General features: G+C 39.5%; 1 protein-coding gene across 1 annotated transcript in view; it reads left to right on the forward strand.

Annotated features, from left to right (window-relative positions):
• The window catches only part of zgc:172282 (leucine-rich repeat and fibronectin type III domain-containing protein 1-like protein), an 83391-nt gene that overhangs the window by 52888 nt on the left and 16937 nt on the right, over positions 1–13566 (forward strand). The window contains exons 7-8 of the mRNA XM_053320259.1: positions 7611–8260; positions 9341–9472. Coding sequence (XP_053176234.1) covers positions 7611–8260; positions 9341–9472 — 782 coding nt within the window. The remainder of the gene's footprint in view (positions 1–7610; positions 8261–9340; positions 9473–13566) is intronic.

Consider the following 13566-nt stretch of genomic DNA (forward strand, 5'->3'; position numbering starts at 1 on the left):
TATGTCTTACAGTGTTGCAATGCTCTTACAATAATATTTTTCTGCCCTTATCTGTTGTACTACAATGGATATATTTAGGCAAGGCAAGGCAAGGCAGTTTTATGTATATTTCATTTCATACACAATGGCAACTCAATGTGCTTTACATAAAACAGAAAAACATGTAATTTGAGAAACATTAAAACATACAATTAACCCCCCTACCCCCTAAACCAATAATAAAAACAAAGTACAGAAAAATAGAAAGAGAGAAATAAAATGTTAGAATAGAGCATTAAATATAAGATTGCAGCATAAAATAATGATTTGCTTTAAAATCATTAAAAAGACATAGAGTGCAAATGAAAGATTAAAATGTAAAGTGCTTTAAAAAGAGCTCAATCATAAGCACAGGAGAAGAGAAGAGTTTTTATTTAATGACAAATTGCTTGTAAATTATATATATGAGATATTCTTTGTCATATGAACTGTGTGTTATATTGTGTATAAAATCAATTTTGATGAATATGATGTGCAGTTTTAAAGCTTGGTGACAAAAACTAAAATGACTAAATATTGTTAAGCAGCAAGTTCAAGTTATTGAGTAATCTCTTCTGCTACAAGGCACTGTCTCAAGGTTTAGTGTTACTGCGATCTTCACAAGAAAACAATATACCTAATTCACACATCTGTGTATATGCAAGCATCTGTGCTTAAACAGTGTATACAAGTCATTTAAGAACATTTGTGGGATTCATCAATCTTTACTCGCAATGATAATGTCCTTATCTGAATTAAAGTTTAACTATGATATTAAATATAAATTGATAACAATTGCATTTATAATTAAAACAAACAAATTGCAAAATGAATGTTCTATTTGCCATTTTCTCATCATGGCTGCTAATTTACTGAAATATTGTTTAGATTTTATTATTTTTGTTGCATATTGTGACATAGCAGCTTCTACATAACAGCTTCAGTAGTTTCTCACTATGAAAGCTGCCTCTGTCTCTGTCCAGTAGCTGATAATGTAACATATAATATTCCACTCTGTGACTGTCACATGACTGACTCCCATTGCGGAGAACTTATTGCTTTAGAAATACTTTTTTAGTATCTGACTTGATGTCCATGCATTCCTTTGTTATTTCTGCTCTGATGACATTTTAGCTGGACTCATATTTTCTAACAGCTTTAGGTCTCCTACTGTCACCCCTGAATTTGTTACATGATTGAAATCTGATTTCTAGGAGCAGGGCTTAAAGCTGCACAGTGTTTTTATTATTTGGGAACTTTTTTGTTAATGAAACTTGATGATGAAGCCTCATATGACATTTTTAGGGGCATGAACAATACTAATTATCATATTTCACAAACCTACATACAGACAAACCTCCTGAACAGGGGGCATTCATGAGGCTGAACTAGTGATTTAAGACAAGGGCAGTTAAGGGAGTTTGAATCCCGTGTGGGATTTTCTTATTTTCCTATTATTGCTTTGTGCAAGAACAAATATGATAGAAAAAATAAGAAAGCATTCAGGCATGAAGCCCAATGTTGTGCAAATCCTTACTTCTGTTAAAATATAAATTGGAAAAAAAGGGATTATTCTGAGGAGTTGTCAGCTTATACAATCATTTAAACACATTAATCAGACTATTGTCATGCCTGCTGTATTTTGGTGCATTTGTGCACACAGCCAGATCACATGGTGTGCGATAATCTGTTCAATTCAAACAGTGAAATTGTTTATCGGTTTGTGTAGTTGAATGAGTTTTATAGTCTTTTAGCAGTGTGTGGGCGCACCATCCTGCATGTTTGCATGTGTGCCTGTGGGTGTGAGGATAAACTGAGGAGTGACAAAACATAACTGACTGTTGATCTGTCTGTTGGTGCGTGAGGAAACAGCATACTTGTACAAACCATTAGTTGTGTTGGGTAGCTCTGTGTGTCTGTGCCCATTTGAATTCTGGAGGAAAGGAATCCATTAAGCTGTTTAACTCTCCCTGAGTGTGTGTGTGAGGGTGTTTGTCCATGGTTGAACCCATTAACACACCCAATATGATTGCAGCGTCAAATGGGCTTGCTTAAGTATTTCTGCTTGGCCCAGCAGTCCTTGTCCCTTTTTAAAGTCTTGACACACTTTACACAAGACCCAAAACTTCAAGCCACAGTTAATTATTGATCGGTTAGAACTGCCGCAGCCATCCTGACACATCTGTATAACTGTGTGTGTGTGAGCAAAACACAAACAGATGCCGGCCAATCAGCAAATTAAATGCCATATGCTGATTTCATTAGTTATAATTGAAGTTACTGCCATCATTTTTTTGTACAGCTGGCATCAGTGCAGGGTGGTGAATAATGAACCTGCCTTTTCAAGTAACAGGCCCAGGTTTTAGTGTGCTGTGTCAGCAAAAATTCACCCTCTTGAAGTATACTTAAGGAAGACAATTAATCCTTTGTTGCTCAAGGGATGTTCTGTAACTGACCCTCTTTGAAGTAATTCTAGGGGAAATAAGGAAGAAAAGCATCTGCAGAAAAACAGGAAAAATACATGTATACACAAGTGCCATACTATATACTGTAGGTATCTGTTATTCACCAAACTCTAACAAGGAATATGGTGGTGATATTAAATGTTTCATCCATCCTGTCCCACTTACTCACACTTCTCTGGGCTTGTGGAGTTTTCCTGGTTTGGTTCCCTGGGAGAGCAGAGGTGAAGACGTGGATGATTGGCAAAGATTATCTGGGTCGTTTGAAGGGTTTGCAGATTCAGTCACACCCAATCTAGATGGATAACATTGATCTAATTAATGTCAGTGATAACAGAATTGATATTTATGACCTGGCAGCTGGTCCTGATCCTGACCAAGTCCACTGGTGTGTGGAGTACAGACTCATGCCAACAGTCAAGTCTCCTGCGAATAGATGAGGTGTATTATAACTAATGATGAATGCTGATTAAGAATATTAGTTTTGGGAATCGCTCTGTTAAGTGCAAATGAACAGAAATAGTCCCTCACCACGAGTACTTATTACATCTCACTAGCTATGGCTTTACTCAGATTCATACGGTCTTTTATTTTATTTACTTCCATTGCATGCTATTGCGCTTTGGATTGATTGCACATTGAATCAAGCATCCTCCCCTCAAATCGTCTAAAGTCACACACAAATTTCCCTTTGTGTGTGTGTTTGTTTGTCCACAAAGGATGTACTTGTCATATTTTGTTCAGCATAACCTATTCATTATGAAACAGAATAAAACAAATCAAATCAACATGACAGGGAGCTCATTGAAATGAAACCTAATGACAGCAAATCACAACATAGAGGGAAATGTCAAGGGCTGGCTCGGAATATAGCCTATTACATACAGAGCTCTCTCATTAGTTTCTCTCTGTCTCTCTGTCATAGGTGGGCTTAATAACTCCTCACCATGCCTGTCATATTCTCACCTATCCAGACTGATGACAGTGTATCTCTTTATTTCAAGCTTAGTTTATTTCAAATGAGTTGCAGCCAGAAATGATGCCGATCGACATCATGCAATTTGGAATAAAAAATAATATGCATTACTTTAAACTTAAGGATGCCCTCCCAACATGGTTGAAGATATTTAAAAATTATTCTTTGACAACCTGTCTGTCGTCCTCCCGGGTCAAATTGACCCTGTCTGTTTTGACTGTTCCTTCTTTCCTTCCTTCCTTCCTTCCTTCCTTTCCTCTGTCCCTCCTTCTCTCTTTCTTTCCTCCCCCTACCTTCCTCCCTTACTTCTTTCCTTTGTCCTTCTTTCCTTCCTCCCTTCCTTCTTTCCTCTGTCCTTCTTTCCTTCCGTCCTCCCTTCCCATTTCCCTTTCTACCTCCCTCCTTGCTTCCTTCCTTCCTTCCTTCCTTCCTTCCTAGTTCCCTTTCTACCTCTCCCCCTCCCTTCTTTCTTTGCTCCCTCCACCCTTCCTTCTTTCCTCCCTCCCTCCTACCTTCCTTCCTTCTTTCCTTTCCTCCCTTTCTTCCTCCCTCTGTCCTTCTTTCCTTCCTTCCTATTTCCCTTACTACCTCCCTCCCTCCTTCCTTCTTTCCTCCCTCTCTCCCTCCCTCCATCCTTCCTTCCTCCTTTCCTTTCCTTCCCTTTCCTCCCTTCCTTCTTTCCTTTCCATCCTTCCTTCCTCCTCCCTTCCTTCCTTGACTCGAGGACAACAGGAGGGTTAAAATCTTATTTTTAAATTACAAATTGCTTTGACTAATTATGTGTGTGTGGTATGGTTTTTCCCACAAAAGTATTCAATTACTTCCTTAAAAATCCTTCTTCATTATTAAAAAATCCAGACTCTTTGAAGATGTCACCTACTTCACTGTTAGGTCCATTTTCAGTGTTTGTGCTGGATGATTCAAGTTGCTGGACCAGTATTGGCTCCAAAATTGTTGTGATGTTTTAATCTCAGATTATTGATGAACACAGAGAAACTTTCTCCCTTAAGCAGATGAATGTGAAAAAAGCCTCCAAGCGTCAAAATCTGAATGCAAAATACTGAAGTGAAAAAATAAGTAACACATTATATGTTATAGGGACTTTAATTTCCCTTATCTTTGCTAAACACAACTGCATGGATACTGTGAAAATTGGCACACAGGTCACAATGGAGGCAATATAGTCACAAGTATTAAAACATGTTTCCTCTGTCTCCATGACAATTTAATTATAATCAGTCACGACTTGCTAACTTGACTCGACTAATGCGTTTGAGTTTGATTATTTTGTTACTAAATATACTTTTATACACCTCGCAATGACTCATGAGAATCACAGCTCATATTTTAATAAACAGAAAAGAAATGTGTTGTAAGTTTATGCAGCATGTTACATGTATCACTGGAAAACAGGATCTCAGACTGTGTATATTAGATTAGAGGCCCATGTGTGCTTTGTTGAGTTCAGTGAATGACACTGCAGGAACAAATCTCCAAATGACTCCCCTGAACCTTCTTCCTTAATAAGCCATGATTTAGTTTGCAAAGATAAGAAAAGAAACAAATCACTGTGGTTTTATTTATTCCAAGTAAATGCAAGAGACCTTTCTTTCTGTAGTTGTTTTTAAGTTTACTGTAATAAGGTGGACAAGGGGTACTGTTTTCTCTTAATTGCTTTTATATTGTATTTTTTAGTAGCACTTTTAAAATTGCTCCTGGTCCAGCTCTGCTCTCAAATCCTGGTGTGTGATTCCTAAGTAAGAGCTCAGAGCAGGGATCCTTTCACATCAGAAAAACCACAAGGTCACACACATACAAACAAACACACAAAAAAAATACACAGAGCTATCTGCCAAGATATACTTCCTGGTGGAGGTTCAATGTCATCGATGAGCTTGGCACTGATACTGGGCCAGCCAGCACCCAGCTGCCCACTGATTCTCACACAAACACACACATGTTAGGCGGTCTGTCTCCATGAAGAGGTGGAATATATATTTATGGTGGAGGGATGGGCATAAGCAGGCCTACATAGAAAGTGGTGTAGAAAGACTTACAGTACACACAGGGGAAAAGCTGAATGAAGTAGAAGGGAAATATGATTTAGCTCAAATGCATGACATATGAGCGTTTGACAATTTCTCTAGTTACACTATCGATCCCTAGAGAAAGCAGAGAGACAAGGAGAAAGTACAACTAAGGTAAGCATAGGAGAAAAAAAAGCAATGTGCCTGTTTACATGGGTGATTTTCTTTCTGAATTTCCCTCAGGAAAGTTATAGCAAGGACAAACTAGAGATATACAGGATGTAGCTTGTTAAAAAACCAAGATAGAAGGTGACAATTGGAAGAATCAGGAATGTGTTTAATCAGAGAACGATGACTCCTGCAGCTGTGGGGGATGGATCTACGTGAGTGTTTGTCAGATCATAGGCTTATGAATTCTACCTCTGTGGGGAAATAAAGACGACGAGGTGGCTGTTGTGCCACAGGCAGCACCACATGGAAATATATAATGATAGCACATGTGTCATTGCTGGAGCTTTTATGGAATAGCACACAACATAATACAAGGGATGCTATACAATCAGATGTAATCATAGTCATTTTGTGGACCAATTTGTTGTTATATGACTCTTCTCATATGTTTCTCATTTGATTGGTACAGTCTAGTGGTTAATGGACAGAGTTGGACAGAGCCTTTGTGATTCCCCTTTATGTCTGTGGTTAACCAACCTGGCTTCTATACAAACTGATGAGAGTAAAATATCATTGAGAGGATATTTTGACACAATTTGCTGCCAACAACTGACAAACAACATAATAACACCACTGTATTTTTTAAGAAACTTAATACAGCACCTCAAAAGAAATGAAGTGAGTGGGAGGGTAAAAGAAGAGAAGCTCACACAGATTTTCAAAACAGGCACAATACAGTAAATAAAATGTAACCTATACTGTATACCAGGGGTGTCAAACTCATTTTCATTCAGGGGCCACATACAGACTAATTTGATCTCATGTGGGCCGGATCATTAAAAAGATGGAAGGAAGGAAGGAAGGAAAAGAAGACAGAAAGGAAAAATGGAAGAAAGGAAGGAAGGGAGGATGGAAGGAAGGAAGGAAGGAAGAAAGAAAGGACGGACAGAATGAAGGAAGGAAGGACACAATGAAGGACAGAAGGAAGGAGAGATAGAAGGAAGGACAGAATGAAGGAAGGACAAAAAGAGGAAGGAAGGAGGGAAGAAAAGAGGGAAGGAAGGAAGAAAGGGAGGAAGGAAAGATGGAAGGAAAAGAACACAGGAAGAAAAGTGGGCCGAATTGGACTCCTCGGCGGGCCGGTTCTGGCCCACGGGCCGTATGTTTGACACCCCTGCTGTATACTAACATTTAACTAACCATGATACTTTGGTAATTGCCATTTGCTGTACATGTTGTGGTGTGTGTACATTGGTGTGTATGTATGGTATGTAAGGAAACATCCCCAAAATATACTTATTTTCTTTCTTTTAAAGAGATTGTTACAACTGTCATATTTATGCTTTGAGTATGGAGTTAATAGCCATTTGGTGATTTTCACAACATAAAAACCGGAGACAGGTGGAAACTGCTAATGTGTATGGCACTTCTAAAGCTCCCTAATTAGCACATAATATCTTTTTTTCTTTTAATCCAAATACTAACAAGAAGTAAAAATGACAAGTTATGGTCTTATTGGGAGTTATGTGCCAAAACTATTTCACAGTGAAGACTCCAGCACAGTGTAATTTCGTCTCTAAGGGGATGGCCTGGCAACCAGAGGCGACTCCATGATGTCACTACACCCGACCAGTGGTTGTCAAGATATAGATCCAGCATGTACAGTTACTCCCTGTACATTTCTGTTGGTGTATAGATTAATAAATGGGATATGTGTTAATTAGTGAGCTTTAGAGGTACTGGCAGATTGTTGTTTCCCCTGCATCCAATATTTATCATAAGCTACACACATTCAGTCTTTGCTGTATATATGGTAAATGCCCAGACAAGAGAGAAAATATGTGTTCTCATCTAACTCTTTATCTTTTCTCTACTCAATATATATCAGTTTGCTTCAAGTTATTACTCTGACTGACACTGATGTCTTTTTTCCCTTTCCCTTTGCTTTCCCCATAGGATGATACCATCCACCAGCAATGACTTCCTGGTCCGTGATCTTGCCGCTGGGCGTAACTATGATCTCTGCGTCCTGGCCGTGTTTGATGATGTCGTCACATCCCTGACTGCAACGCGTCCTCTAGGTTGTCTGTCATTCACCACAGACACAGAGTTCAGCCAGTGTCAGGCATTACACAGCCATTTCCTGGGCGGCACTATGATCATCATCATCGGTGGGATTATCGTGGCTTCTGTGCTGGTTTTCATCATCATCTTAATGATAAGATACAAGGTTTACAGCCACCAAGGGGCAGGCCACGGAAAAGCAGCCATTTCTGGAGCTGGGCCAAGACCGCAGAGCAATGGACAAGGAGGAGGTGGACAGGTCCAAGTTCTACCTCGTTCTGCCTCAAAAATGACTGACAGTCAGGATGACCAAGCGCACGGGCCTTCCAGGGCCATGTCGCCTAGCAACCCCCTGAGAGACACTGTGGCATTGGTGGAGGAGGAGAGCAGTGGACGGAGCATAATGACAAGGACTGACTCCTTGGCCAATGAGGAGTTGCTATCGCCCACCAAGGCCCGCTTCTCCTCCAGGGTCGCAATTGAAATGAAAAGCAGACCACCATCTGTCGCCAAAGAACCCACCTCCCCCAAGGAATTTGCAGGTAGTAAAGAGACAGCGATAGGAAGAGGTAGTCATACTATAGAGAGGACAGGCAGCTGAGCAATGAAGAGCAATTTCAGAGAGATGAAAAGAAAGACAAAAAAATAAATAAGTTGATAAAGAAAGAGCGCAGAGACAAATAAGTAAGACCAAACAATACAGTCAAACAGATAGAGATGGATGATGAGAAAAAGACAATGTGCATTTGAGGGTGTGAAATTGAGCGAGATAATAATGGAGAGTGGAACAGTGAGAAACTGAGTGAGTGTGAAAGAGAGAATGAATAAGAAAGATGCAATCCTTGTGGACTGGAAGGCTAGTAATAGCGATAGAGGGCAAAACATATGTTCAACTTCCTGTCTGTGGATCGGTGGGATCTCAGTAGCAGTAGCGTCTAAGTTTTAGTATACTCTCTGTTCTATGATTATTGTCAAGTCAGATCATAGCTTCTCTGAATCTTGAATTACCCTCCTAGCAGTGTAGCTACACTAAATTACATCCTCCAAGCTGTTCTTGCTGTTCTTTTCAACTCCAAGGCTTAATTTCCGAACAACAGCGGATAGCACATGCTACTCAAAGGCTTCAAAGTCACCAGATAGTTTCAGAAACCAGTTTTGTTCCCATCTTTTATTTCCCAAATGAGATGTGCGTGATGCTGTTACCTCTTTGTAAAGTGCTGGCATCTACCGCTACATAGTTAGTCGATGTCAGTGGTAAAAAAGAAACCTATGTGGGTTGATGCTAGAGGAAAAACGGATTTGACACTATAGCTAAGATGCATATTACCATTCCTTGTGCCTCATCCATTGCAGTTTGACAAACTATTAGACTTTAAGCACTCTGAGAAGGCTTGTTTGCTAATAGTAATATTAGTTATTAATAATAACATTTAGAAAGTGGGAACTTTACGGGAACATCCTCTTACTCGGTCCTCGGCCATTGTATCTTGACGCTTTCTGTTGACATCACATCCCGCTTTGAGTACACCCAATCAGCACGAAGTCAACCTCAAGCCGCAACCTAGTACCGAGTACAGTGACTCATTTTGCCCTCGTAACAGTTACGGGAGATTGTCCTTCAGGGCCGGTTCCTGCTATGGAGACACGCTGCAATGGTCACAGCCCCCAGAATGGCCTTATTAAGAATGACATGACTCCAGAGCTTGCAAGTGAAAAAAGAAAGTGTACTCTTAACAAAGAAGAAGGCTTTGAAGGTTGGATGATATTCCATATCAGTTTGGAAGAAATCCAAGACCCTTTATAAAAAGTACAAATCCCATGTACAAGTCCCATGTTTTGAGGAAGTTACAAAGGATGTCAATTTGTCAGTCCTTTAAAGAACATTTATTTTTATTTCTCACATCCAAGTATCTTCCTTGGTAGAACAAACAATATACAGGCATAGTAAAAGGCCCTGAAACGTCTCTAGACACCTTATAAAAGCAACAAGCTTTACTAATTGGCTATAAATATTGTTATATTCAAGCAGATACACTGTCTTCATAAAGTTAAACTTTTATGTATGAATGTTCATACAGCTGTATAGATTTACAGTTCAGAGTGTTCCCCCAAGGGTGCCCTCTATACAAATCCAAGCAACTAGCTTTAGGTTCAGCTGGAGTCTAATTGAACCCCTCCAGGAGTAACTAAGCTGAATCCTGCAGACACATATAACTGAGACTGAATATTACCCAAGTAGGTTTGCACATAGAAGGAATTTGCTTTGGTGTTTTGGTGCATAACAGTCCAAAATATACACACAATTAAGTAATCCTAGATAATGTAAAAAAAATAAATAAAGAATATACTATACATACTGCAATAGATAACTGTTGCAATCTCAAGTTTAAAGAACACCGTGGAATAAGAAACTGTAAGAAGATAAGACTGTGATGGTGAAGGGAGAAATCAAAACCAAACCCAGTAAAAAGCTTACTAGGGCATACAGCTGGTAATGGTTGTAAGCAACAGCTATGAGCAGAAAGTAAAGTGTATTTATACAGAACTCTTTGAAATGTTTAATTATACAGACCAGATGAAGAGGAAAGTAAAATAGAACGAAAGAAAGCAGGGAAAACATCAATAAAATCTTTTTTCTTTTCTTTAGAAAAAAGAAGGGAGAGGGGGTTAGGATGTGTGTATGATAAAGCAAAGGCACAAAAAGTATGTGGACAATGTGAAGCCCACACTAAAAGAAAGCTACCTTCTTTCAGTTTGGCCTTGTGAAGTGAAGCTAAGATTCGTGATGAAAATGTGTCTCTCTGATTAGAAATCCAACATCAGTGCTGTTATCACAAACTCATTTCTGAACGTGTTCCAGAGTGTAGATGACAGCCAAAAGTTGAGCACAGTCACAACCTAATTAGCTGCACTGAAATTGGTTAATTCTCAGCTTCAGAACTATTATTACAACTTGAGCTTAAGGCCTCCATTCACTGTCTCTTGATCTTTTGACTCTCTTGTCTCAATGTGGATCAACCTCTGGCGCCAGCCTGAATGAAGTATTTTTAGTTTCTATCAGTAGTGACTACTGGCTTACTGACAACAAATAGCTGTCAGAAATCTTGAACAGTTGGCATGAAGGCACTAACAAGAACCAGAGAGGAAAAGAGAGAAAAAGAGGCACTTTCTCTTTCCTACAACTGTGATATATTCTTGTCATTTTGGACTCACAGTATAATTCAAAGGAGAGAAAATAGCATCACATTAAAAGCATAATGATGCATAATTATATTATTATTATCTTTCCTTTAACATGCGAGACACTAAGAGAAAATTGCTTTTATGCACCTCAGCCATTACCAGTAAAGGCTATTAGATAAGACCTGCTTTTATAATTAGGGCCCGATTCTCTTGAACTAGACTTTTGACGTCACTTGCACATGCTCAAAAAGACTGCTTAAAATTCTCAATAGTGCTATAATTATAGGAATCCACAGGAGCATGAGAATTTTCCAGTGTACTTCCCCTTTAACACTAATCCACTCAGGAAATTAGAGCGAATAAATGGAGGCACCATTTCACGTGAGTGGCTTAAACAGCTGAGTCGAAATACTTTATCAGGTGCTGCTGTGTCAGTCACTTGGCCCCTGTGAATGGGTTGAAATGAGGTGTCACTGAGCCTAACATTGATAGCAGGGAGGAGATGAGAGATCCGTGCAGAGTGCTGCAGTTTCACTAGCAAATTCATGGAAGATTTTCACCTTCGTCAGCTCTGCTGGATCAATAGTGGATCTGACACTTATAACACAATTAAATGTGCTGGACATTGCCCACATCAGTCTCTAAGTCTTGATTGTATCAAGTGCTATGTTATCTAAAAAAGAATACACTGGATATTAATTGCCAATAGACATCATACTGAAATATCTTATCTAGTTTTTTTTCCGCTTTTGAAGCCATATTAGGGGGAAAGTTTGTGTAGATGTAGTTCAGGAACTGTTCCAAGAGGTTAATGGCCAAATTGGTGTTACAAAGAACAGGAGGGCTCATTAGGACTGTAACAGGCAAGAATTTGAACTGTGATAAGGAACTTCCTTGACTTCTACTCTGTAGCATCGTGGTGCATATACACCAACCCAATCACCCCCCCCCCCATAGGCCTAATTAACAGCTGTATAACCCAAACGGACTGAAGTGTGTCAGTCCAAAGAGTTTCTAAAGAGCATCCCAGCATACAACAACACACTAACAAGAAGTAAAAACAACAAGTTGTGGTTTTACTGAAAGTTATGTACTAAAACAATTTTGCAGTGCAGACTCCAGCAAAGCATGAAATCATCTGAATGAGGTTGCCAGGCAACGCAGAGAGATTCCATGATGTCACTACATCTGGCCAACAGTTGCCAAGATATAGATTCAGCAGTAACTACCCGTGAAACTACCTGTGTGAAACCACATATCATTTTTACATTTATGTTTATATAAGGATTAATTAATGGGAAATGTGTTACTGAGTGAGCTTTAGAAGTGCTGACAGGTGTATTGTTCAACTTCAGAGTGAGCCCTAGTGGCTGTTTCCCCTGCTTCCTGTCTTTATGCACATTTAAGCACATCCAATCCTTGCTCCACATATGGTAAATGGCCTGACGTGCTAACCCCTTGACTGGCAATGATGTCTTCTTTCCCTTTGCTTTTGCAGGATGAGGTTGATGTGCCTAATTGGAGTTATAAAGAGCAGGAGCTTGGGAGTCCTCATTAGGGCTGTAACAGGCTAGAATTTTGCTAAATTCAATAAGGAACTTCCTTCAATTATACTTTGTAGCATAGAAGTGCCACCACATGCACCAAGCCAAACATTCCCTTTCTAATCACAACCCAAATTCACTGAAGTGTGTCAACCAAAGGACTTCCAAACAACATCCCAGACTACAACCAATCCCCATTTCAATAAAAAGTTCCAAGTATTTTACATGGAAAAGAACTACTTTCAGGAACTAAACTTGAAACTTTAAGTCCCTGTTGTCCTGTTTGCATTTCCACCACATCTGAGGAACCAGGTAGATCATCTTGTAAATTGGACCCAAGAGGAATTTTAAAATTACAGCTGCGTTTGAAAGAAGGAGGAAAATGCAACAGAAATTAAAAACTCCACAGCAAATCATCTGTAGAGTGTTTGATGGTTATTTATTTGCGCTTTTGAATGTAAGCGATGTAAAACAATCAGAAAATAACATGTTATTTGTTTCATTCACTGCCTCTGTTCCTCTCTTTCTTGCTTGCTCGCACTTTTTTCTCTAATCTTTGTCGGAAAGCCGACAGCAAAGCCTACTTTACTTTTAACTTCATCAAATGAATAGAAATGTCCTCCCCTCGTCCTACACTGGCCCTAAATTGATAAGAGGATTTTTCCTTGTTTATGAACTAAGCGGTACACAAGTTGAAGCAGCTGCACTGTGTGTTTGACCAATTAGCAGAGGTCAACCCTGCAAACCCTGCCCCCAAACTTCCTGCACTTCTGGAAAGTACAGTACTACCCCTTTAGCAGTGACTATTTTGGGGTGAAAACATTTCTCTTTAACTTCATTTAGACCCTGATTCCTCTGGTGGAAACACATGTCAAGGAACTGGGGAAAGTTCCTGCAGTCGAAACGTTGTGCAAGACGGCCAACAAACCCAATTAATATAGTTTTTATCTTGACACTTTATCCAGGAAGTAAAGTTACCGCTGGCCTTTGTGTTCTTGTTTTGATTCCAGGATCATTGGCACTTTGAGGGCAACCTACAATGAGGGATAACACTCATGTGTCTGTACATAGGCTGTTGGGGTTTCTCAGGGTGCAGCTGTGTCTGTGATGTGTTTCACTGG

The sequence above is a fragment of the Scomber japonicus genome, chromosome 6, assembly GCF_027409825.1.
Source record: "Scomber japonicus isolate fScoJap1 chromosome 6, fScoJap1.pri, whole genome shotgun sequence".
NCBI lineage: Eukaryota > Metazoa > Chordata > Actinopteri > Scombriformes > Scombridae > Scomber > Scomber japonicus.